General features: G+C 44.1%; 1 protein-coding gene and 1 non-coding gene across 7 annotated transcripts in view; both read left to right on the forward strand.

Moving 5' to 3' along the window:
- KTN1 (kinectin 1) overlaps window positions 1-26,598 on the forward strand; it is a 146,339-nt gene that overhangs the window by 96,467 nt on the left and 23,274 nt on the right. For all 6 annotated transcript variants that reach the window (XM_061612467.1, XM_061612470.1, XM_061612465.1 and 3 more), the window contains 14 exons: window positions 1,511-1,545; window positions 1,912-2,002; window positions 3,987-4,055; window positions 5,960-5,997; window positions 7,845-7,935; window positions 8,111-8,179; window positions 12,329-12,366; window positions 13,432-13,522; window positions 13,627-13,695; window positions 14,218-14,255; window positions 15,066-15,156; window positions 15,240-15,308; window positions 19,989-20,026; window positions 23,543-23,633. In XM_061612467.1, coding sequence (XP_061468451.1) covers window positions 1,511-1,545; window positions 1,912-2,002; window positions 3,987-4,055; window positions 5,960-5,997; window positions 7,845-7,935; window positions 8,111-8,179; window positions 12,329-12,366; window positions 13,432-13,522; window positions 13,627-13,695; window positions 14,218-14,255; window positions 15,066-15,156; window positions 15,240-15,308; window positions 19,989-20,026; window positions 23,543-23,633 — 918 coding nt within the window. The remainder of the gene's footprint in view (window positions 1-1,510; window positions 1,546-1,911; window positions 2,003-3,986; window positions 4,056-5,959; window positions 5,998-7,844; window positions 7,936-8,110; window positions 8,180-12,328; window positions 12,367-13,431; window positions 13,523-13,626; window positions 13,696-14,217; window positions 14,256-15,065; window positions 15,157-15,239; window positions 15,309-19,988; window positions 20,027-23,542; window positions 23,634-26,598) is intronic.
- Window positions 2,092-2,210, forward strand: LOC133378473 (5S ribosomal RNA). Its single transcript, XR_009761039.1, has one exon. It is a non-coding gene; the product is annotated as a 5S ribosomal RNA (ribosomal RNA).

The following is a 26,598-nucleotide window of genomic DNA, read 5'->3' on the forward strand; positions in this document are numbered from 1 at the left end:
CAAGTCACTTGCAGGCAGGGCTTATTCCCAGTCCTACTGCCTCAGATGTTTTAACTTGGGGGAAGCCAACATAGTATCCTTCAGATGTTTTGAACTACAGTTTGGATCAGCCCTAGCCAGGAACTATGGGAGCTGTAGTCCAGCATCATCTGGAGGGCACTGCATTGGTCACCCTTGGTTTAACTGGAGACGGTAAGGACCAAATCCGGGACTTCCTATGTAACAGAAAAGTGGGAGTCTCTTAATAGATAACCAGATTTGGCAAAGGTAAGTATTGCCTCTTGCATAGATGCAACAGCTTCACATGTAATACAGAAAAGCAGGTTTTACATCTCACGAGGAAAAGTAGGTGATCAGAAGCTGCATACAATTGATCATTTATTTATTTTTATTGGCGACCACTCAAGCCATAAATCAAAGCTCATTCTGTCATAATGGCAAAAGACTGGAGTAATAAAAGGAGAGGAGGAATGAAGCTCGGGATTTTTTTTGTAGTGGCTAGCAAGTAACAGTAGAGAGGTTGGGATGAGTCTGTGAGGTGCATTAGGGAGTAGAAAAACATTTCCCTGGTTCCGGGAAGCCCCTTCTTGACCTCTCACTCTCATGTTGGAAACCCTTGAGTATAATCTGCCTTTTTGCTTTGAAATACTGACTGCAACAGTGAGAGCTGGGAACACGTTCTATTTGTTTGAATAAAAGTGGCAGTTCTAAGGCACCTGCCGTGTTGTGGCTCGATGCTGGATCCCACAGAGAGTGTGGCTGGGCTGGAGGAATGGCAAGCTCCTGGAGATGGAGAGCTCCAGATGAGCAACTTCCTGCCACAAGGATTGGGAGTCGACTGAGGCCTCTTCCTCCAGCTTACCTCATTCAGGCTCCACCCCCTCGTAGAGAACCTCTGAGCCTTAAAGGGCCAGCCCTCTGGCCGGAAGATGGTCTCTCTTCCTCTGTTTCATAGCCTCCCTCCTGGTGTGCTCCCTGTGTCGCCAGAGTGGCGATATGTGGTGGGAGGCTTCTGATTCTTCAGGTTCAGGGGAAGGTGCCCATGAGGGTCCAGGCTCTGGCCATATCGGCCCTGGTGGTCTGGGAGGTTCATCTGGGGGCTCCTGCCTAAGAGCCATAGGCGCAGTGGTCTTCCTATTATCAGCAGTCAGCTCTGAGTCCTGACCTGACCCGGCTCTCTATCTGGTGCCGCAGCAGCCTCTGTGTTCAGAACACTGCTAGATTCAGAGGACATGATCAGTAGGCATCAGGATACCTGGACCAGCCCTACTGTTAGGAAGATGGTGGCAATTTTGGGGCACCATTAAAAGAACTCTTAATTGTTGGCTAACGTGATTATTATCACGTCCAGGGGGAGGGTACCATATGGAGTTCTGGGGCTGGGCCTTGTGGGTTCTGCACCTGAGCTTTGGGTAAGCACAAATGCAAACAACTGGATTCTAAGTAGCTATCTTGCTTGCTTAAGTTGCAAACAACATTAAACAGGCTTTTTCTCTCTCCTGCTTTTCAGGCTAATAAGGATTTGTTGGAGCAAATGGAAAGAAGGTAAGAGATGGGGCAGTAGATGACACCTTAATTACTGTCCAAACAAAAATAGTAGCCTGTTATATATATATTTTTTAAATAAATCTGTAAGTGTTTTGCTCTTACCACCTGCAGCCGAGTACTGGGGGAGGGCCCAAGTTCCACCCTTAGCATTTCCAGCTAAAAGATTTCAGTTAGCTGGACTCGGGAGGGCTTCTCTGCTCAAGACTCTTGAGAACCAATGCCAGCTAGATCAGGCAACGCTGGGCGAAATGAACCAGTGGCCTGGCTCTGATTTTTAAGGCAATGTCATAAGTTGTTCTAGTAGCACCAGGTGATTTTGAGATGAAGTTCTCAGCGTCCTTCTCCCACCCTTCCCCTCCTCAGTATTACAGACAAGGATGACAAAATAAAGACGGTTGAAGAACTCCTTGAAGCTGGACTCATAGAGATGGCGAATAAGGAGGACGAGCTGAAGGTAAATTCTCTCTAAGAGTAATTCACTTATGAATAGCATGGCAGTGGATCCTAATACATACACACAATACATGTGTGTATGTATATATGGCCTATGGCCATACTACCCTGAACACACCCAATCTCGTCTGATCTCGGAAGCTAAGCAGGGTCAGGCCTGGTTAGTACTTGGATGGGAGACCGCCTGGGAATACCGGGTGCCATAGGCTTAGAGGAAGGCAATGGTAAACCACCCCTGAATACCTCTTACCATGAAAACCCTATGAATACATCCAAAGGATTCATAGGGTCGCCATAGGTCGTAACCGACTTGAAGGCATATAACAACAAGGTATATATGTATGTACGTATGTCTCACCCCACCTGGGAGTAGTTACATGCCTGGGTTTACTGCAACAGTAACTACTTTGCTTTCATCCATGCTCCCCTTTTCCTCTGTTCTGTCCCTCTGTAGCTCTGCTGCCTGAGTTGCCCAAGTTCTGTTCTCTTCCCTCTTTCTGGAAAAATAATGGGCTAATGGCTGTCCAGCAATCCTGCCTAGATGGAGGGACAGTGAAAGACTGGCAAAGGGAGAGGAATGCTTCAGCCCCATCTTGAGTCCAGTCACAGGACTAGTTAAATACGTTGTACTGCAGTCAGCAGCAGGAGGTGAAGTCAGTCACTGAAGATCTTAACGGGATGTGACAGTGGCCGATCCGTGTTTCACAGTGTATGATGGTGTTGGGTCCAAATCTAAGCGCCCTCCCTTTACTAAAGGGGCGAGCTAAAGCACCCCTCCGCCCTGGACGGGAGTGCAAGCTTGGCAATGTAATTTACCTGTCTCAGTGATCCAGCCAGATACCAAACATAAACAGAGACACACAATACTGCTTGATCAAGAGGGGTCTCTAAACTGTGCAGACAGCAGTCTGACAGGGAAGAGAGCACGGTTTATTAATTGAAGCATCATTATATAGGTTTCATAAGCAAAACAAGATATATGAAGTCAGTCAGTGAAGATCTTAACAGGATGTGACAGTGGCCGATCCGTGTTTCGCAGTGTATGATGGGAGAGGGATTGTGATGGAAAGGGAGGTGTGCCCTTTTCAGTACAGCAGTGTGGAGCGAGCACTCACTGAAGGACTTGAAAAGAGCCAGGGTAGGCCTCTTGCACCCAGCACAGAGCTCTCTCCTCAGAATGGAGGATGAAGAGGGGCCCTTTTGCTACCCCAGGCAGCAGCACAGCAGGAGGATTTGCGGGCCACCCTGGGCACAGGTTTACCACCTCATCTACTACTTGTGAGGCTGCATAGCTGCTTTTTTTTGCATATGATTAGCCACTGCCTGCATGATGTGCTCCCTCTCTTGCTTAGCCAGCAGCACCCAATGCCAGATTATCCCATTCCAAAAGCAGAACTAGATTTTCCAGTTGCAGTTCCTTTAAGAATGTTGTTATTGCCTTGAGAGTTCAGGGGGCTGGCTCCCCTCTTTCTACATTAAGGCATGTGACAGCCTTCAGCATAAGGCAAAGGCCTCCTTGTCAGATCCCCAGGTATAGGTACTTTTCCCTGCTGGCCAAGCTTTGGTAAGCTTGACAAAACTTGTGATAGGTTAGACCTTGGGTGTGCCGGTCTTCCTTTACCCTGCTTGTTTCGTTTGAGCCGAGTAAATGACCCCACACTACTTGCAGGCTAAAACCCAAGGTCACACATCAGTTGATAGGATGACTAGGGTTGACTTTCTCTGGCATGCTTCACATGGCGAGAGCCGCCACTTAGAAGATTTTACTCTTGAGGAGAGATAATCACAGTACAAAACACAAAGAATGTGTTAGGAAGGGGTCCCTCCCACCCATGTGAATTGTGACTTTTGCACATTAAAAGTGGTGTCAAATTGGCCAACAGTGATAATAGAATGTTGTTCTCGGCGAACCTGTCATCTTCCCTTTTGTGGCAGTAATTATCTAGTTCAACTCATCAATAGTGAAAATGTTTTCCTCTTAAAAGGTATTGAGAACAGAGAACAAATCCTTGAGAAGTGAAGTGGACAATCTGCAGAGAGTACATACAGAACAGGTACGGTATGGTGTGGTTTGGTTTAAGAAAAGTCTTCAATTTGTCACTGCTAATTACATGCCTTGTTGGAGGATTTCACTTGGAAGTTGTTGCCTTCTAGGTTATAACACGACTGACAAGAATTATTAAAGCTCTCAGTGTAATGTATTGCTTTTACTTTGTATTTTTCACTGAGTTGGATTTCAAAGAATAGGGGCCTTGAAGAGTTAATGGCTGACGTTAATGCAGTCTCCTAATCCTTGTAAATAACTGTTCACAGAGGCATGGTGTAAGGAGGGCATCTCAGAAGATCACATTGGCTACTTCCAGGATTAGAAAGATTGCATGTGAGCAGTTGTTTGTGCAGATGTGGCAGCTGCTGTAATCTCTGCACTAGGTCTTGTGTAAGTGGCACATGATGCAAATATTGTTGTGGCTTTATCTGATCTAAAAACATAATCGGTGAGCAATTCTAATCTGTAGATACCCTTTCTGTCAGCAAAGCTAGTGAGAGGCGATGCCATCTGTGCTAAGCTCAATGACACCCTTCAGCCCTCAGTCCTTTGGAACCCATCCAAAGCACGGTGAAGGTTTGTCTCATCTCAGAAGTAGTCGCTGTGACTGACTGCAGGCCTTCTCCATTACAACCATCCTGCCCTGCAACACATTGTACTGTAGTCTGTTCATGCAAATTACTTGCATCTGTGGCCCAGTTTGCATGTAACACTAAGCTAAACCATGGCTAAGCATGAATGAGCGAGAGTGCAGGTACTCAGATGAAAAAATTGTGGTCACTCCTTCCCCGGCCCTGCCGCTGCCACCACACTGCCCAGAGCTTGTCTGGAGCAGGGTCAAACAATGAGCTGTAAGCCAAATCACGGTCTGTAGCCATGGCTTGTTCTCGATATACTGCTCATGGTTTCTCTGGAGCAAGACAAACAATGAGACTGGATTCAGATGTAATGCGAAGTGAAACACTGCAAAGCAGCCATGATGATGATCAGGGGACTGGAAGAAGATGATCAGGGGACTGGAAACAAAGCCCTATGAGGAGAGACTGAAAGAACTGGGCATGTTTAGCCTGGAGAAAAGAAGACTGAGGGGAGATATGATAACACTCTTCAAGTACATGAAAGGTTGTCACAGAGAGGAGGGCCGGGATCTCTTCTCGATCGTCCCAGAGTGCAGGACACGGAATAATGGGCTCAAGTTGCAGGAAGCCAGATTTCGACTGAACATCAGGAAAAACTTCCTAACTGTTAGAGCCATACGACAGTGGAACCAATTACCTGGAGAGGCAGTGGGCTCTCTGACACTGGAAGCATTCAAGAGGCAGCTGGACAGCCATCTGTGAGGAATGCTTTGATTTGGATTCCTGCATTGAGCAGGGTGTTTATTTATTTTATTTATTATTTCATTTATATCCCGCCTTTCCTCCCAGCAGGGCTTGGGCTTGATGACCTTATAGGCCCCTTCCAACTCTACTATTCTATGACTTCTGCTGCGAGTACCTGCAATCCTGCATGCTCACGCTTACCCATGATTTGCTTAGCTTAGCATAACATGCAAGCCAGGCTAATAAAACAGCACCTGCTGTTGCTATCTCTAAATGGGGACAATGGCATACCGCAAATCAAACACTGAAGTTCATTGAGCAGTCTTGTGAATCTTGAATGAACAAAGAGGCCCTCCAACCCTTTGCCCCAAAGTGTGACCACCCGTTCTTCGTGGTTTCTGTGCAGTCTCGCGTACATGGCTTGCCTGTGTTGACAAGGTGAGGTTGACAAATAAATAATAAACAAATAAAAAAGAGAAGTGGTTTAATGTTGAAAATGTGCCAATATTGTTGAATAAGTCAAACAAGTGATCCGAACCACATGTTGGAAAAGATGCCGTACTTTTTGGTTTTTTCCTCCCCTCCCCAGGTTGCCTTTGCGTCTTTGGTAGAAGAATTACAAAAAGTGTAAGTAACAGCATGGTTCCTTTTCTTCAGTTTAAGTGCAAATTACTGCATCTGCAGCCCTGTTGAGCATGACAGCCCAGGTGGAAATGGGGTGGGGGTGTTGAGCAGATTGCTTCGCCATCCTGGAGCTGGCGCAGCACCTGGGTCCAGATCCGGCCCAGTGCCATCACATGACTGCAGTGGAGCCAGGTTGGGATCCAACTGATCCTGGGTTGGTTCAGCTCCTCCTCTGTCCCATTCCCAGAATACCCATTTGGGGACTATGCCACTGGTGTGGAGCCTGCTGGCAGCATTTACTCCCAGCCACGCATGCAATAGGCGGGAGCGGGAACTCCATGCCAGCCGAGCGATGTCAGCATCACTTTGTGGGTGGAAGTGGGCAGCGCTGGCCGGAGATAGCCAAGCCTGCCCGACTCCCTGCCCAGTGCAAAGGGGGTTTGGATTGCTCTGTTAGTCTATGACAGTGGTTCCCATGGACCACTTGAAAACTGCTGAGGATCTTGGCAGACCACTTAATGATTTTTCTTTTGTTGCCGTTGTAATGCGCTGTGCTAGATGCTGTATGATTTTTAATTGCATTTTTATTGCTTCTTTTATTTCTTGTATTTTATTGCACTACAATTCACATTCCATAGAACTCAGATTGTAAAACAGTAAATTGCAATCTAAGACATAAAAGAAGCGATAAAAATACAGTTAAAATCAATGTGAATACTTAATGCAGACATGCTGTGGACCACCTGAATGACGTCCGTGGACAACGGTTTGGAACCCTCTGATCTACGGCTCTACCCTTTTCTTTTTTTAAGCAGGGCTAAAATCCATATCTGGTTGTATCTCAGCAGTATAAGTTTCTAGTTTGCTGTGTGTGGCTACAGCTCCTGTTCTTCTTACCCCAAATTTTGATCCAAAATAGAATCCATTGAACAATTTCCATGACTTAAGGAAATTCAATTATTGTGGTTGAGCACAGAGAACTAGTGGTCTGGGATGATGGTGGCCAAGCTTTAATAGCCCACAGCCTAAGATGTGTCTGTCCTGAACTGGAAATGGGTGTAGGCATGAACGCTACTTCCTCAAAACTTTTAAACCGGGGGCTCAGGGCTCCAAAGGGACAGGAAATTTTAGAAGGAAATTTGTGGGGAGGGGAGCGCTCTGGACTAGGGGTCAGCTTCTACTACCTCCTTAGAACCATTATTTTTCCTAAGATGGGTATCTGTCCCTTTTTAGGTCGAGTTAAGTAAAGCAACAGCATTGCATATTTGCGTGTTGACATAAAACTTCCACCTGGCGTGCTTGCTGTTCTGGTTACACCAGAATGAAGCCTGGCTGCTTGCAGGAGTTTTAGAACTTTTGGGTTCTCCAAGTCCCAGAGAATTTTCAAGTCAGGCACTGATAGCTGGAAAGGCATCAAATGAAACCGGATATGCTAAACAAAAACAAAATTGTTTTTAAACCAGAAAGAATATCCTGTAGTGATAGTGGCAGTGCTGCGCTATGGAAGAAAATTACTTGCAATGAAGAAAATTACTTTCAAAAATGGCTTTCCTTTTTAAGCGGAATTTTCTCTACCAGCAAAGCACCTTTAATTGCCACCCAAATTATCCTGTTGTGAATCGATTTACTTATTTTTAAGTATAACAGGTTGATACAGTAGCCACGATGCTTGCTCTGTAAAGTTCTTCAGACAGTAAAATTTGCATTCTTGCATTTGTAGATCACTTCCTAGTTAAGCTCCAGAAGCATTTCTTTCCCACCCCGCACAAACACCTCCCCTTCCAATGTTTGTGAAGCTTAAGCACGCACTAAAGAGTGAGCGTTTAACCTTCTTCTTTTTCTTTCTAAAGAATAAGTGAAAAGGATGGAAAAATAAAGTCTGTGGAGGAGCTACTTCAGGCTGAAGTTCTTAAAGTTGCCACCAAGGAAAAGACTGTCCAGGTAGGAGCTGGATCTGTCATGTGCCACTTTTCCCGTGTGGCATTATCCTGCCTCTGTGTGTTTGTCCTTGCATTACATTTTTAGTAGTAGCCACATTTTTTGCATGCACTCTTTTTCATTTCTGTGTGATGTGTTGTCTCCATTGTGCAACCTTGTCTGTTTTGTCATTGAAAAGGGTTTGACTCAGGAAATAGAGGCTCTGAAAGAAGACATAGGAAAGGCCCAGCTTGAAAAGGACACTCAGGTAAAGTGGTGCTGAGCCGGCAGCTGGAGGGAGCCCTACAATGGGCCCTTTGCTTTTCAGGGTTTCTCTTCCTGCAGTGTTCTCCTCCTTTCGCATCTGATTGGAGGGAGGGCTCTTGGTGGGAGAGGGCCGGCTTTTTCGTGCTTTGCCATTGAACCCAGTGGAGGCTGAGCCGTTAGGGTGAATGAGCCACTGCCTTGCCAGTCTTGGCCAGCCCCACTTGCCAGTCAGTCCAGGAGGTGGCAGTGGCTGTGAGCTTAGTCTCAGTGTTGCCCTTGTAGTGGTCAGCAGGGAGGAGGATGCAGACAAAAGTAGCATTAGTTGGCTCTGTCTGTCATCGGCCTCCTTGCCTTCTGCCCTGCCAGTCCCTGTGGGCACCAGTCACCACTGATTGAACCACAAGCTCTATGTTTCATCAGTTGTTTAAGCTGATGATTAAAAGCCTGTTGCACAACAACTGCTGTAGCTTCCAAGTGCCTGGCAACCAGTTGGCTGTTGGGCACTTGGGTAGTGCTGTGAATCGTCTCATGTCATATTGATGCCAAGTGATTGACAGGTGGGCTTGCCTACAGGGGTGGGGACAGATCAGGATCTGGCCCGCTTGGCCACAAAGGTTCTCCACCCCTGCTTGTACTGTATGCCTTTTCAAGAGCTTCCTCCAAAACTGTTATTTCTCTGCACAATGTACTTTAAACCTGTCCAGTTAGATCCAGTGAATAATATCGTTGGGCATCCGTGTAGTGATTTTTTAGGGTTCAGTTTGCTAAGTGTACATTATCACAATAGTCTTTGCAACAGCCCTGCAAGGTGCAGGCAGTATTATTGCCCCAATGTTACAGTGAGGCTTAGAGGATGGTAGTTTGCTTAAGGCCCTCTAGTGAGTTCATGGCAGAGGTGAGATTTGACACAGGGCTCCCTAGTTCACAGCTGGCACTCTTGGAGGCTATGTGAGCTCTGAATCTGTAAATGGTCTTCAGTATCTGCTTCACGGGCACTCATGCAAAAGGAAAGCAAGAACTTTTGAAGAGTCTCCCCGAGCATGCTCTAGGTGAGGCAGGAAGGGAATGAATTTCAATGTTTGTACCTTGCTGACTTCTGAGTTACTGCCTCTTGGAGTTCTTTTATATCCTTGCATCATTCCCTGGAGCCATCAGTTGCCTGAGACCAGTTTGGTACGTCTAAGACAGGGGCAGCCAAGGTATTGCTGTCCAGGTGTTGCTGCACTACAATTCCCACCATTCCTGACCATTGGCCATGCTGGCTGGGGATGATGAGAGTTGGGAGTCCAACGACGTTTGAAGGGCACCACATTGGCAACCCCTGCTGTCGGGACTCAGTGCTACGGGATGTTGTCATGATACTGTAGGACTCTAACAAAGCTGGGCTCCAGAACCACCTAGTCAAACTCATGAAGATAGTTTCTCACATATCAATAGATACTAACTAGCGCCGTGATAATTTTTCAAACTGTAGCCTGATTTCCTGGGGGTTCCTCAGAAAGTTAGAACCACGAGGAGCATCCTGGAAGTTAGCTTTGTCTACCATTGCTGGTCTTTTCCTCTCATAGCTACCTTTTTGCCCTCTCACCAAGCCCAGTATTGTTGACTCAGGCTGGCAGTAGTTCTCCAGGGTCTTGGGCGGAGGTCTTTCCCACCACCTAATTCGTTAACTGGAGGTACCAGAGTTTGAACCCAGGACCTTTTGCATGCAAACCATAGTCTTTATGACTGAATGCAAGCCCCACCCCAATGCACAGCCATGCAGTCTGCCACCAAGTGACAGGAGTATTCTAAGGCACCCTTTGAGCTTGCATTGGGTACTTTCAAGGCCTGTTGGGCCCCTCTTGGCACTCTGCAGAAACCGAGGAAGCATCCTGGGACACTGCCCAGAATTCCCTGCAGTGTGCAGGAGCTGCCGTGGCAGTTGCACAGGGATGTTATGCTATGGCTTATTTCTAGGCCGCCTTTTGGCCAAAAAGGCCCCCAAGGCGGCATACACACAAATAGAAAAACACAAATACAAATAAAAACAATTTACAAAAATTCAAGCCAACAAAATCCTAGCATTTCTAAAAAGCAACAGCAGCTAAAAACCAAAAGCATTCATCTTCCTGGTAAAGGACAGTCCCCAGAAAAATGTCACCAAGAGCAGCAGGGGTGAAGGGTCAAAGCAGGTGGACAAACTTGCCCCTTGATGGTCCCAGCACAGTCTCGCCCCTGCAGCAGTACCTCTGCAGCTGATACACACATAGAATCATAGAATAGTAGAGTTGGAAGGGGCCTATTGATGAAATTGTACGTCGCCTAGAGTGGCCGTTGATTCGGCCAGATAGGCGACTTAGAAATAAAATTTATTATTATTATTATCAAGTCCAACCCCCTGCGCAATGCAGGATCCAAATCAAAGCATTCCCGACATCTATTTGGGAAGAGTTCCCCCAAGGGAGGAAGGTTCCAAAAACAACCAGAGTCATGTCTTGGAGCATAGCACCCTCTTGTCTACCTAAATTATCAGGATGCTGGGCGCAGGAGGCTACAGAGAGGACCAGGTGCTGCTACACATTTCATTTGGAGCTAAGCATTGTTTTGAAGGGTGTGTGTGTGTGTTGGCCTTCACAGAAGATCTGGTCTCACCATGAAATGTTGCTCATAACCTGTTGTGGAAGAGGTGAATTCCCCTCTGTGAGGTGCGCTTGGCTTCCCTGACAGCAGTGGGGGGAAAGCTCTCTTCTGAAAAAGACCCCCATTTTCTTTGGAGGAAGCCGCCTTAAAGCTCGATCCTTTGCCTGTTTATTCAGAAACAGGTCTCGCTGTGTTCAGTAGGGTTTACACCTGGAAAGCTTGCATAGGTATGCAGCCGTAGGCCTTATGAGACATGATACACGAGTCGCTTTGAGACATTTCTGCCTGTAGAATTAACTTCATTCTTCTTTCTGAAGTGCCTGGATTCTTCTTTATGCTTGGAGGGCATTCCATTCCCACTGTTTCATCCTTGCCCACTATTGCCCACCAGAGTGGAAAGTTGTGTACGTCCTCTTAGACAATTTGGACGTTCCTTTTCTTTCTGTAGCATCTTGTCATGTGTAGCTAAGTGCCCAGAAGTAAAATGAAAACATGGTGGCATTTGTGGGATGGCCAAACAGCATGTTCCTAAAGACCACACTTGTAGAAAGACAGAGCACTGCATTGTGGGAAATCTTAGCATACTGCATCCTCCGCTTCAACCATTCTAGCTTTTTGTTACCATGGGGAAAAATAGATAAATCTTGTCTCTTTTCTCCATCCAACCCCAAGTAGGTTCTGTTACTGTAGAAGTCCTTTTCAGCCAAGTCTGGCTCTGTGATGTAGTCATCTCACTTAACCTTTTTAATTGCGTAGGTGACAAAAAGTCCCCTGACTTTGTAGGTGGCAGTGCATTTCAATGGTTAGAGCAGCCTTCCTCAACTTTAGGTCCTCAGATGTTATTGAATGACAGCTCCCATCATCTCTGAGCACTGGCCGTGATGGTTCAGGATGATTGGGGTTTTTTTTGTAGTACTACAACTTCTGGGGACCCAAGATTGGGGATGGATGGGATAGAGTGTGACACTATAACTTGGGAGACCTGGTCCAAATCTTAACTCTTCTAAGGTAGACGCAGAGCTTGGAAAAGTTACTTTTTTGAACTACAACTCCCATCAGCCCAATCTAGTGGCCATGCTGGCTGGGGCTGATGGGAGTTGTAGTTTAAAAAAGTAACTTTTTCAAGCTCCGTAGACTTAGCCTTTGGATGGCCTTAAACAAGCTGTTCTCGCTTCCAGCTGCAAATTCTCAGGCTGTGAGACTGGAACAACAATGGGTTGGAAAAGTGGGCTAAAGGTTTATTGTCATAATGCATTTAACATATTTGTGCTCATTTCTTCATTCAAAACTACTTCATATAGTGATAATTCTGTGAAAGAAAAGAGTTCCGAATAGTTCAGAATAGACAGATTATTGTATTTTGATCATAGAACGGAGCCCCGTTCAACTACTTCTAGAAATTTCTAGTTTTTCTTCAAGATCTACTTGTTTGCTATCTTCAGATTTGATATTTTTGAGAGATGTTGCTATCTGTAATTGCTTAGGGCTTCTTTTCAGAATAACTGTGTGTTGTATGCCCTTTCTGTAGATATCAGTTTCCCAAGAAGTCAAAGATCTTCAGAATTTGTAAGTATTTTGCTGCTTTGTGAAATTGTAGGTGTCTGCCAGCCATCCTAACATTTTCTACAGGTGGCTTTTTGCAACGGAGAATGGTTTATGGGCAAACAGATTTAGAATCAGAGAACTCGTTAGCCTACCTTCAATCTTTGAATCGGTTTGTGCACTAGGTGTTAATCTAAGGCTAAGATTTTAAAAGCAAGGGGAAAGAACTTAGATAATTTGGGCTCTTACCTGTAATGCTGGATAAATTGTCATTTCCTATAATAAAGGACACTAGCACATGAGTGTGAGAAGGATTCGGGGATGAAATTAGGGAGTGGGTTCCAGAGATGTTTCAGAATGCAGATAACCAAAAAGATTTTTCAGTTGATTTCTGATCATGTTGACTGTAGTTGTGCAAGCAGAGGGTCCCAGGTTTAGTCCTTTGTAATACCATTTAAAAGGATCTTGGGTTCCAAGGCCAGGAAAGATCTTGGAAAGTTGCTGCCAGTCAGAATAGATGCTGTGGTGCTACAGGGCAGGGGTTTGGCTCACCATAAAGCAGCTTTTTTGTGTCTGTATGAGCTTTGAGGGGCTCAAGTTATATTTATTTTAAATATTTATGCCCAGCCCTTCCACCCTCTTTTAAAACAAACCAAAATTTAGCCAACAATCCATGAAGTCATAAAAATACATAAGCTGCTACATCCAATGCAGTATATAACCAAGAAAATTAAAATACACAGCACAAATAAAATAACTAGGAAATAGCCTCCTGTCAAAATCCTTTCAAGGAGAGGAGGGAGGGTTGGGTTTTTGTTTTGTTTTTTGTGCTGGGTTAGTCTTACCTTTTTTGTTCTGCTGCCGCCACCTATTGCACTCTGTGCATGCTATGGATGGTCCATCTCAACTTGATCTATGGGCAAGGATTTATGGGAAAGGAGTTGACCCATATTGTCAGTGCTGGCCAGACACAAGCCAACACAGCAGTGGCACAATGATAGTCCACCAGGAGTTTTTTAATCACATCTTTTAACTTTTGTTTCTCAAGACAAGTTTGCATTTTTGGTAAGGTTTTTTCTCTTCTCACAGACTGAAGAGGAAAGAGGAGCAGGTGACAAGTATGGAGTTGTCATTGAAAGAAAAGGAGAGCGAGATTGCAAAGAAAGGAGAGTGGCTTCAGGTAGAGTCTTGAGAAACACTGAAAGCTCTCTTGGAATCCTATAAGAGTGCAGAACTTGTGCGTTTTGATCCGATGTTCTTTTTTCCCCCTTCAATCCCTCAAAGGGACAACAGGATACGCTGCAGCACTTGAACAACAAAGTCAAGGAGCTCGAGCAGTTGAACTCTCAGCAGGTGGGGGATATTTGCGCGGTGCTTCCTGTCCCCTCCTTCCAAGCATTGTTTCATGGTACCTGAAGCTTTTGTCAGGATAAGACATCTTCCTGCATTTGCCCTATCTAAGCAATCATCCCCAGGCAGGCATAATACTGCAGGAGGCAAATGCCCAGATGAGGGATGACCTTAAAGGGCACAGATAGACAAGGGGAAAACTTAGGTGAAGCTATTTGAGGTGTTCCAGGGATGTCCCTGGCTGAATTCTAAGCTCAGTCATGACGCCACTTGGTGATCTTGGTCACATTCATATATTCCCCCTCCCCCAGGGAACTCCCACTTACTCCACAGGGTTGTTGGGAGGTGAGAGAGGCAGAGAGCAGGGGCTCATGCAGATGTAGCACAGGCTCCCGAACTATGCAAACGCAAAGAGCATAACACATTTTGTTCTTGAACCTGCATTGATCTCCTTGTCACAAGTATGCCATCTGACAGTGTTAGCTGAGTTGCCATAATGAAAGCAAAACTTCTCTTCCCTGTTAGGTTTCTGCTGCTTCGTCGACCAAGGATCTTGAGGCTCTGTGAGTAAGCCAGGTGGAGCATCCCTCCACAGTTACTTTGATCTTTCTTCCTCCTTTGCTAACTATTTATATTTCAGATAGGAGCCAGAGCAAGCAAGCTGGCTGATAAAATAAGTAATTCTATTGAATTTGAGAGGCCTGCATCATCAAGGATTTTTATTATTCATTCATCAGTCCAAATTAAAACACTAAGCAAGATACACGCTGTACAAAATATGGTGTGGGTCAGATTTATTATTTACAATATCTAAAAATGCCTAAGGAGCTCAGGAACATACGCAGCTACTAAAAATCAAAAGTATCCACTGAAGAAGACCTTTACAGGTTGAAACGCGTTTAGGAAAGATTTAGAACTAGATTTGAATGCAAGAAATGTATTAAAGATACTTTATTGCCATATATGATGGCTTTTAATCATGTTTTATGATTGTTAGCTATTATATAATAAAATTATTTAATATTTTAGATGTTCTAACAGAAACATTACTGAGCCCATTTGAGTTTTTCAGAGGGAGTTATAGTTGAGCAACATCTGGAGGGCCAAAGGTTCTCCATGCCTGATATACTATATAGAGATATAAAAAGTGTGTGTCCATGTGTGTATATAGAGTTCTTAATCCATAAAATTTCCCAAAGGGATTACACAATAAAACCAGAACGTTATCTGCTCTGTGGGCCACTTTGGGTTTGTTTCAATAAAGAAAATGGGACACAGATTTCAAAAGTAACATTAATAAATGGAGTAAATAAACTGTGGATCTGATTGCACTCAAAAAATAAATATAAATAACTTTTAAACTTTGTACACAGACTGAAAGGGAAGCAAGAAGAAGTGCAAAGGATGGAGATCTTATTAGATGAGAGGGGAAAAGAAGTCTCTCACCAAAGAAAAGAGCTGCAGGTGACAGCATGCCAGCCTTAGGAGAAGAGAGCCAAGTGTTATGAGCTGGGCAGCCAAGTCTAACACATCATCCTCTCTTACAGGCTGCACAAGAAGAGAATCAGTTATTAAGAGCACAGATTCAGGAAATAAAGCAAGAAAATGGCGAACAGGTATTTCTCCTGATTGCTCATGGGTGTGCGCAGTGAGGATTGATAGGAGTATGCTACATTGTCAGCGTACATGCCAGCATTCTTAATAACTGTGGTTGAAGTGTTCAGGAGGTAAAATCTACCATCCTATCTTGGTGCTTGGATTGTCTCTTGAAGCACCACTCCCATTGTGCTGATCCTTTTTCAGGCTCCCATCTGTGACTGAGAAGCTGGTTGGTTGGGTGACGTCTGCTGTAGAGCAGTGGTTCCCAAACTTGTTTTCCCCACAGACCACTTGAAAATTGCTGAAGATCTTGGTGGGCCACTTAATGGTTTTTCTGCCAGATATAGCAATTCTAATATGCCGTGCTAGGTGCTGCACGATTTTTAATTGTATTTTTATTGCTGCTTTTAATTTTTAAATTGTATTCTATTTTATTACAATTTGCATTCTCTAATATTCACATTGTACAGTAGGGCCCCACTTTTCGGTGCCCCGCTAATACGGCGGCACCAGCGGGGCCATCAGCTGTAGCGCGCGAGCTCCTTGCACTACATCTGATCGAGCTTTCCGGCGGTTTTTGCTTTTCGGCGGGGGCCTGGAATGTAACCTGCCGTATGAGTGGGGCCCTACTGTAATACAATAAAATACAATATAAAAAAATAAAAGAAGCAATAAAATGCAATTAAAAATAACTATGAATATTTAGTGTGGATATGCCACGAACCCCTTGAATGAGGGGCCTGCAGACCACAGTTTGGGGACCTTTGCTGTAGAGGACGTAGGGCCTGCTCCACCTGTTCTTACCGTAGGTAGCTCCACTGCAACTTCAGTAGGTGTGAGGTTCTTCCCATATATAAATGCTGTGTGATCTGGCCAATCCAAATAAAATTTGATCTTGTCAGGGACTAGGGATGGGGTTCGCTGTCCGTTTACATCCCGATAGTCCGTCATCCAATCCCGATCTGCCCTCTTATTTGTTCCTACTTGCTTTGACACCTGCTGATTTGATGTGCTGGGGGGGGGGCTTTGGGGTGATTCGAGCCACAGTGGGGGGGGAGGTTGGTGGTGAAAAAAATGATGTAATTGTTAACATAAATAGTTATGTAAATGATCACTGTGTTCCACGTGGAGTTTTTTTCCTATTTACACAACAATGAGGCCTTTGAGTCTGTCTCTTGCCTCAGGCTAACTGATGTGCTGCTTAATGATTCCTCTCCTTTTTGCCATTCGCTATTCTTATCCTGCTAAATTTTAAGCTTTAAAGCAGTGTTACGAATGCAGCAATCTAGAGGAAATTATGAAGATAATTACATAAGATGGGGGAATTTCAAAAAAACCGTGCTGATTGCAGCTGTGGCTGCAAAAAATCCTGTGCCAATTACAGCTGCAGCCCACTGCAAGAAATCAGTGCTAGTCCAAAAAGATAGTAGACTGTCGAATTCGGTTGAGATCTTCCCCAGCCCTCTCCAGGGCGTAAAGGGGCATGATTCATTTGTAAGGTTTTTACCATTCTTTTCTGAAATGTATACACCACTCAAGATGGCTTACATAAAATTTAGAATCACAACCACAGTAAAATATATCCATAAAATACAATTTGAAAAATACAAAAAAAGTGCAGGCATGGCAGATAATAAACAGTCCTCAACACAGACTCTTTTGAAATGAGTATTGAAAGTCTGTAAAATGGCCTTTGCTCCAGAACTCTAAAAAGCCGTCTCCTTTCAAGAGTCAAGGGAAGGAGCCCGTGTCCACTGGGTCTCTTCCCTCCATCCCTGGCTCACAAGCAGCAAATGCATGTGAGCTGGATAGCCCCAAGGTCTTGGTTACATGGCTGTTTGGAGGAAGGATGGCCCTTCCTTTTGGTTTAGGAGGAGTCAGGAGATTCGGAACACTTTGGCTGCAAAAGATATAAGAGAAGTGGACAATACAAAATTTTCAGTGCCGTCATGCCAATAATAGCATTGCACATATTGCATCGTTTTGGAAAGACATGCAACAAACCTAAAAGGTAGAACATTAGTATTGCAGTGTTGGTAGGGGTTAGTGGCATTAGACTAAAATACAGTAGTTCACCTAAAGCTGCTCCATGAGTCAACTTTAAACCAGGGATTAATATCCTGGCTTGTTATTTCAGAGGTGTTCAAAAAAATAAAGCAACTAATTCAAAACAAGAACTCAGTAACAGACAACTCTGGGAATTGTAATCATATATATAAACGAAGAGTACTACTGGTACAAACATCAACAGAAATTAGCTTCAGGGACATCCCCAATTATTTCTTAGTTAACCGGTGAGATTAGAGGGGTACAAAATAATGGAAAATTTCCAATATGGTACCACAAAAAGATACATTTTTCAGATTGGGTAAGGTATGGACATAGTCTCTTGTGAACAAGCACTGATAAAACTGAATTCTATTTGTCCACCAGCATTTCAATATTTCCAGCTAAGTCACATTGCAAGGCAGTTGAAAACTAAGTATAGATTGCCTTGTGATTATAGCCCTTTCAGAAGGTACTTGACTAATCCAGAGCAAAGAACTCTAGTTCGTAAAATATATTATTTATTGCTTGACAATAAATTTGATCGCTATCTTCAAAGCATAAAAAGAAATGGGAGAAAGTTTTGTCTCTCTGTAATCTCTCTGCGGAGCCAGAAGAATGGTATTGGCTGTTTAATAATATTCACTAATAGGCAAAAAAAAACCTTGCAGTTTAAGAACGTACCTATAGCCCACAGAGATTTCTATCAAACTTTAAAAAGCAGGGAAATTGGGCAGCTATAGTGAATGCACCAGGGGAGCAGGTGACCTGACCTCTGAGATATTGGACTGCCCTACAAATTTGTAAAAATACAGACACCATTTGGGTTGGTCTTTCACAGTCCAATCCACTTCCGGTGTAGCTTGGAAGAATTTGGTAACATGTGCCTCTGAGCAAATTGTGTTCATCCTTAGTGAAGGGTGCTGAGAGGAGATGTCCTGTTCCCCTCGCAGAGCTTCAATCAGAGCGGCTGACTGCTAAACCACTCTGGCCACTGGAGCAATAGGAGTCTCCACTCAGCCCCCTTCACAAACTACACTTCCCAGGATTCTTTGGGGAAAGCCATGATTGTCTAAAGTGAAATAAAGGTCTGGTGTGGGTGTGGCCCTCTGATTAGGCAAGCCCAGCAGCTGTGGGTCTGGCTTTTAGAATACTGACGGTTCTTACTGAGCATGCCCGACATTATCATTGAGTTCAATGCTAATTTTTAAAAATTAATTAAAAATCAGCCAGGCATTTTTTAAACTTTCAAACTGCAGAAGATGAAGGTCAGAGTATGGGGCAAGGTCAGTAATAGGATTACAGGTCCTCTGCGAACATGGCTGATTTTTAATGAATTTCAACAGAGTATGAGAACTCTGACAGAAGAGTCCAAAAGGGGTCTGTTTTTTTCCTCTGTTTTTACACTTTAAACTCTTGATTCTCACGGACTGTTTTGTGTATCACCATGAAAACTTAAAGGGTGTTAAGCAAGGATTCTGAGTTCAGAACTGTAAGGTTTGTAAGGTTTAGTTTTGAAATGAGCTTATAATAATAATAAGCTTAAGGAAGCATCAGAATGGCATGGGGGGGTATTTTCAATTTAACATTGCAAAATGTGAAAAATCCATGCTGACTATAGTATTCAGCCACTCTCATGGCTGTATAATCCTATTACCACTAGTTACTGTCACTTTTAAAGAGAACTTCTTTTAATGTGTGTACCAATGGCATCTGATACCTTACAGATTAAGCAAAATATTCAGAATTAATACCTGGTGCTGGAGGTGAAGCAATCAGCACAGACTTTGTTCATATCTTTTGATGGTGTGTTGGGATAATGTATTGGAAATTATTCAGGAAATTGCAGAATATTGTTTATCCAGAAATCCTAAACGAATTGTTATGTATGTTTAAGACAGAAGTTGAGAAAAAGTTGATACATTATCTTGTTTGTTGCCTCTTGACAAGTCCATAGGTATATCATGGGGGCTACTGGAAAACCATAAATCCACCCCCCATTTGAGAGTGAGGAAAAATTGGAGAGTAGCGTTGTTTAAGTTAGCATATGAAGCTGGAGCTGGAAGGAACACTAATGAGAATAGATTGATTGATAATACTTACAAATTTTTGGCATGATAAGATTCAGGATAATATTCAACCATATGCTTCCCATCTGTCACTCTAAAAGGAGACACGGATGTTACACATAGAATCATAAACAAACTGGAAAACTATTATTAAGAATGCAGTTTAAAATCTGGAACAGGCATATATACTGTGTAAGTTTAAATTTTCTTTTATTGTTACAGATATAGTAACTAAAAAATAATATCCTGACTTGTTTGTGAGCCATTAACCATAATTTCCAGGGTCACACATTAAGAGGAAGCTATGGTTAAGAGCTGAATGCTGGCCTGTCTTGCCTCTCATTCAAAGGGGGAAGGAAGTGGCAGGAAAGGGACTCTATTCACCCACCTGCTGCTTGTGTGTATCCTGGCTTACTGACCACAAATTGAGGGTGAAGCAGGCTGCAAAGTGGCAAGCCATCTTTTGGATCCTGCAAGCCAAAGCATCTTCTTGCTGCAGAGTTAAAATTAATAAGACCATGTAGGTGCCAGTCAGGCTCCTTGCCTGCAACTGTTTAAATAAGGTGTCCAAATCTCTTTCAGGAATCTCTGGCCATCAGGAATGAACAACTTCTACAGCTGTAAGTATTGGTACCCACTTAGAAGCCACTCTGGCAAGTAAGCGTGTTACAAATTAATACATAAATATTGGCCCACCTAAACTGTAGTGTGCCCTTTGCATGGGCAAAGACAAAGATATTTTTTGGATGTACTGGATACACATTCCTCCTTCCCTTCCATAGTTTCTGTTCCCTGTCTAGTTGCTCTGGCCTCAGCAGCACAGCTGCATCCTGGGACCATATCTCAGAATGCATTTGTGTGTCTCTGCCTTCTTGGCAGGTAGGTCTGGGAAGTTTGTAGGTTGGGTTGGCAAGGGGTGACAGCTGTGCTTGTATTCCCACAGTCATGACCTGGTGTAATTCAAAATTCTTCAAAGCACTTGTGCTCTAAGAAAGAATATAGGGCCCTTTGCTGGCTGTTTAGAGGCATTACATTATTATATTATCGACTGTAGTTCATACAGTATATGTCAGTGTTTGTTTCAAAGGACTTTCAGGGTTAGTTGATTGTGCACAGTTTGATGGATTACTAATTTCTGGTTTCTGCACGCTATTGGCAATGTATTGCCGAATAGCTTGTACTGGTATATTTTAATGACCTTTTTATTATGGTTTGAAGCTGTGTCATGTTTGTTGTTAAATTTTTATCCTGTCTCCTCCTTCCCCTTTTGTACCTAGGTGAGGCTAGGAGGGATTTCAACCCAGGTCTCCTTGTACCTTAGTACAGTGGTTCCCAAACTTTTTTTCTCATGGACCTCTTGAAAATTGCTGATGGTCTTGGTGGACTACTCTTTTTTGGGGGGGTTGCTCTCTTCCTCTCTTTGTCCTTTCGTTTTGATCCAGAACAGCTCTGTTTGGGTCATCCTGGAGCTTCCGCGCTACTCCCATACCACCTTTTCTTGCAGGGCCCTTCATTGGCTGCCTGTTAGGGCTAGTGCCAGGTATAAACTTTGGATCCTTGCTTTTAGGGGAAGAAAAAAGGGGGGGAAAACCCCAAGATGCCAAAAAGTGTATTTATGAAAATAATTCCAAAGCAGTTTATTAAAAAGACAAGCCAACTATAGACTGGGACGACATCATCAAACAGCACAAAAATATGATCAGAAGCGAGTTACATGCTTCAACTTTACTAGAATATTGTCGTGTTCAACGGATACCAAGGGGTCTAAGGATCCTCAAAGCGCCCAGGATGTCTCTCGATGATGAAGAGTTTATGAATAGATGGTGTGCCATTCTGAACAAATGTTCCCAGGACCTTTATGATTCTTTTGGTGGATACCTCCTCCCGTGTGAATTCTGCACTAAAAACATATCTTAACGAGACAATGGATAAATACAAAAAACAGAACATATCTGGCTTAGAAGAAAAACTATCCTCGCTAGACAAAGAACTGAAAAGATTTCACGAAGATATAAAAGCATTCAAATATAAGAAATTCATAAGAGATGACAGTGATTACAAAAACCACGGAGTATACCCCTGGCTGTACAAAAAACAAAAAAGGGTCACATTTTCCACACACGATAGTTCCAGAGGCTCTCACACAGACTGGGACATGACCACTGCAGAAAGCAGTGACGGAGACACTTCTAACCTCCACATGCCTTCTTTTTTAGATGACACGGGCTTGTCTTTTTAATAAACTGCTTTGGAATTATTTTCATAAATAATATGTTCTATAAACCAAGTCCCCATCCCAAGCCCTCTCAACCACAATCAATTAGCTCATTCGTTTACTCCGGCAAATCAAAAAGTAAGGTTTTCAAACCCTTCAGAAAAGGGGTGAAAGCCTCCTTCAGCCGAACCACCACAGGAAGGCCGCTCCACAGACACAGAACCAAATTCTGAAAGGTTTGCAACTCTAACAGGGCCGTTCGCGTCGGCAGAATGACCAGCAATCCCTGGCCCGCAGATCTTGTATCCCTGGCTGGAACATACCACGCCAGCCGGGATGCTAGATAATGGGGAAGATTGGAAAGCAGGGCCCTTAAAGCAAGGCGCAGCAAAGGTGGATGGCATCTGGTTCGTCAGAGGAAGAAGAAAAAAAAGGGGGGGGAACCCCCAAGACACCAAAAAGTGTATTTGGTTTTGATGATGGCATTAAGTGCCTTTTATGACAACAATTGATATTAGGAGTTGTTACATTAATTTCTGTTAATTATTTTAATTATAAAATAATTTTATGTTAATTCATTTATTTATGTTGTTTTAATTGTATATGTTTAATGTGCCGCCCTTTGGTGAAAGGGGCATTATAAATAAGCGTTGTTAACTATTTTTTTCTGCCTGTAATGTGCTCTGTTAGATGCTGTATGGTTTTTAATTGTATTTTTATTCTTTATATGGTCTTTTATTGTATTACAATTTGCATTCCATAGGAATCGTAATACAATATAAGAAGCAGTAAAAATACAGTTAAAACCCAATATGAATATTTAACGTGGACGTGCCACAGACCACCTGAATGAAGCTCACAGACCACAGTTGGGGGAACCCCTGCCTGATAAGTTAAAAGGTGGGGTAGGTGTACTGTGACTCAATACAGGTAACAGAATTTAACATTTTGTAGTGCTGAAGTCCCTAGCAATAGAGACAAAATAAACCTAAAAGCTAAAATCTGCTCAGAGTACAAGGTATTTTTCCCATTCACTGTGCAAAAATGTCGTGAATTTAAATGCGACACTCCCATCTTAGGTTTAGACTTCTAGGCATAGAACGGTATGTGGAAATGGTATTTGTGCTGGAGAAAGTGTGTAAAAGTGGGAATTACAGAAAGGCAAGTAAGGTGCGAAAGGAGGAAGGGAAAGATGGTGAAACAGAAAAGCACTCCTCTTCTCCCCTTCCCCCCTCTGTTTTGGGGGTTACTTCAAACCTCCACAGCATCGTTGGGGATGGCACAGGGCACGCGCATGGGTTGGAGAAGGGGGAAAGTCCCATTGCACTAGCAGTAGTCTTTGTGTGCATGCAACAACTTAGTTGAATACCGCCCTAGGCATATCACATATGCAAGATGTGCTTATTTTGCATATTGTATGCTGCCTGGTACACCTGGGGGATGTGCATGTAACAGTAACCTTAGCAGCCCATTTACAGATAGAAAAGCCTCTTTTGATGGGGGGCGATTGGGAGTGAGCAGGCAAGAGGAGCAAGGTGAAGTGCTTAACCCTAACCCTGCCTGCAGTTTATCTACTTCAAATTGTTTGTGTGTGTGACTTCCATTCCCCTGGTGAGGTTTTAAATTTTAAAACCCCTTGATGAAGGGGGAGCCGCTATAGGGAATGACTTTTGGAGAAGGTGAAATGGTAGGCAAGAGTTAAACCCCCTCACCTGTCTCTCCTCTCCATGTTCCCCTTATCAGAAGTGGCTTTTCTTCTCCTAAAGAGGCTATCAGGCTGCCATTTTTCTGAGGATATTTTGCATGAAGGGAAATAAGTGGGGAGTTCTCCAGAGTCACGGAGTCGTCTTCTGTGTGGAGGAAGGATTTTCAGGGCTTAATGAAATGTGCACTTCTTTCTCTCTCTCTTGTTCTTACTCAGCGTTACTGGGAAAGAGGGGGAGATCGTCAGCCTCCAGAAGGAGCTGGGCTCCTTGAAACACGCGGTGGAGCAGCAGAGGCAAAAGAACAATGTAAGTAGCCTGCTTCCAGAACTCAGTTGGGGATTTTGACTTTGCATAATAAGGTGCTTCTTGCCAGTCCTGTGACTCGTCCCGTAGCTGCTGCTGAGCAGGAAGGCTGCCTTGGTCCTCCCTCTCCCCTTCCTCTAGCAGTAAGAGTAGCCTGGCTTTCCTGGTAGTCCGATTCTGCCCCTCTGTCTTGCATGGTTAGAGATTTCTGTTAGCAGCTTGCTAGATCCCACGGGTGGGGGTGAACTGAGCTCTGGTTGGTAGGCAAAACTTCAGAAGGAGGAAACTGAGCTGGTCATGTCTAATTGTGTGAGTGTAATGAATGTGAGTAGGGGGAAGGACTTTGCTAGGCAATCTAGGCATGGCCAGGCTTGGGTTATAGAAGATAGGGAAGTGCTGGGTCAGTCCAAGAAAGCAAGCTTTTCTCCCCTGCTTGTAAGATGATCTCAGTTGGGACTTGAGCTCCACCTTGTGGTTGAAGGCAAAATAGCACTGTTTGATTTTTCTTGTGTCTTCTAGCATCCTCTTAGCCTCGGGAAACCAGTTCTGTTTTGCCTTCACCATCTGTGGTCGCATTCTTCACGCTCACAGCTCTGATTCTGGCTTACTTTCAGGCTTGTATTTAGTGTTCTGTGTGTGTTTTTCTACCTCTGTAGTCTGTAATCCATCTTATTTTTTTTACTAACTTAATGCAAATAGCAATGGAGGGTTTTTTAGCCACACAGCTTTGTGCCCCTCCACAAAGTCACTGCTCCTTCTTCATCATCACCCCAACTCTCCCTAATATCTCCTGCCTTTTCTTCTGATGGAAACCTCATTATTTACCACTGTTATGTAAGGCTATGGAGGCGCTAAAATTGAACATTTCAAAAGATACCCCTGCTCCAGACTCCACTTCCTCAAAAGTGGTAGCAGTATGCCTGGATCCTAAGCCTAAGGCCAAACTTCCATTCATTAAGGTGGAATTCGAGACTCCCTTGCAGTATAAGAAGGTGATCCCAATTGCAAACAAATGCTACCTTCTGGAACAATCCACTATGGATCACTTGAAACTCCCACTCCCATCTAGCGAATCCCTCCCTGAATCCTCAGGATTCTGATGTGCAACTGAAGAACTTGGTGGAAAGGAAGTTGGACTTGGATCTATGGTGTGTTCATGACTCAAGTGCTCTCACAGTACGGGTGGCAACTTCAGCTTCGGTGTTCACAAGAGCTACTCTGCTGCGGTTAGAAAAGCTGTTTGACAGTTCTCAGCAAGATCCTGCCTGGATTCGAAAGACTCTTCTGAAAGTCTCCTGAGCAGTGATCTTTATGGCGGACTCTTCAGTGGATGCGGTCCAATTTTCTGCTAGGGCGTGGCTGGCAGGTGTGTTCACCAGAAGAACCTTTTGGCTGCAGCATTGGGAAGCAGATGCCACAGTCCGCTGTAACTTGGCCAAGGAGCCCTATGTAGTGGGCAAGCCCTTGGCGATGTGGCTTTGGAGAAGGTGTTAGTCAAGTGTAGGGACAAGAAGAAAACTATGCCCTCTACGAAGAAAAGGGAAGACAAACACAGTTTTCAGAAAACATACAGTCTCTATGCTTCTTCTCAATCCTTCCAGTCCTTTTGTACCTCAAGTCAGTCTGGGAGAGGTAGTGATACTCATCCCTTTCATCCCTGGTCCACACAGCATTTTACAGGGGTCAATGGCAGAGTACTCTGGAAAGCAAAGCTAAGGAACACTGACACATAGACATAAACACCAGTTCTGACTCCTCCTCCCTCCTGTGGGAGGCTGTCTGCAGCTCTTTTCAGACAAGTGGAGCAACATCAGACCTGTGAGTGCTGCAGACTACTAGACAAGGTCTCCATTTAGAGCTCAAGTCCACACCGCCGCAAAGATTCCTCCCATTTTCATTTCCTTCAAATCTGGACAAAAGAGCCAGGATAAAGGAGGCTATTCACCATCTCCTGCATATTCTGTGATCAAACCAGTGCCTTCAAGGGAGTATTACTTGGGTATTTATTCCATTTTATTTACAGTAGTCAAAAAAGATGGTTCGCAGGTGGTACTCAGTCTCAAGCATCTCAATAAGTTCATCAAGTATTGCAAGTTCAGGATGGAGACCCTGATGTCAATCAAAGAGGTTCTACAGATGGGAGATTGGTTGACATCAGTAGACCTCAAGGAGGCCTACCTGCATGTTCTGGTGTATCAGAGGTATTGACGTTATCTCAGATTTTTGGTGGAGATGGCCAGCACTTTCAGTACAAGGCAGTGCCCTTCAGTCTGGTGTTTGCCCCCAGGGTTTTCACAAAGATTATGGTCATCCTGGTGGCACATCTCAGACTGACAGGAGTACGTGTCTACCCTTACCTGGATGATCTACTGATTCGTTGGCCCTCAATGTCAAGGGTTTGGGAGGATCTTTACTGTACCCTGGCATGCATCAAAGACCATGGCTTCCTTGTCAACCAGCAAAAGAGCCATCTCTGTCCATCCCACTGTATTCTACATCTCAGAGCCGTAATAGATATGGAGGTGGGAACTATAGCACTGTCACCAGAACATGTGTCCAAGATCCAGTTGGCGGTGCATACCATCAAGTCTTCCCACACAGTGGATCTCATTAAGCTGGCCAAATCCTAGGACTCATGACCTCAGCAATCCAGGTTACTCCTTGGGCATTACATCGTACATGTCCTCTCCGGTGGGCACTGTTGCCATTTCAGAGTGATATAACAACCCAGCATCATCATCATGTGTTGATGGCTGCCCTGGTATGCCACTCTTTTCATTGGAGGCTGCTGACTATGAATCTGCAGCAGGGGCTGTTATTCAGGGATTCCCCACGGATTGTTATCACAACAGATGTGAGCCTAACAGGCTGGGGAGCCCTGTGCAGTGGTGACATGGTCCAGGGGAAGTGGACTTTGGTAGAGGCTCTCCTACCTATCAGCCTTCTAGAACTGCATGCCATCAGACTG

This window comes from Rhineura floridana, chromosome 2 (genome assembly GCF_030035675.1).
Source record: "Rhineura floridana isolate rRhiFlo1 chromosome 2, rRhiFlo1.hap2, whole genome shotgun sequence".
Classification (NCBI taxonomy): domain Eukaryota; kingdom Metazoa; phylum Chordata; class Lepidosauria; order Squamata; family Rhineuridae; genus Rhineura; species Rhineura floridana.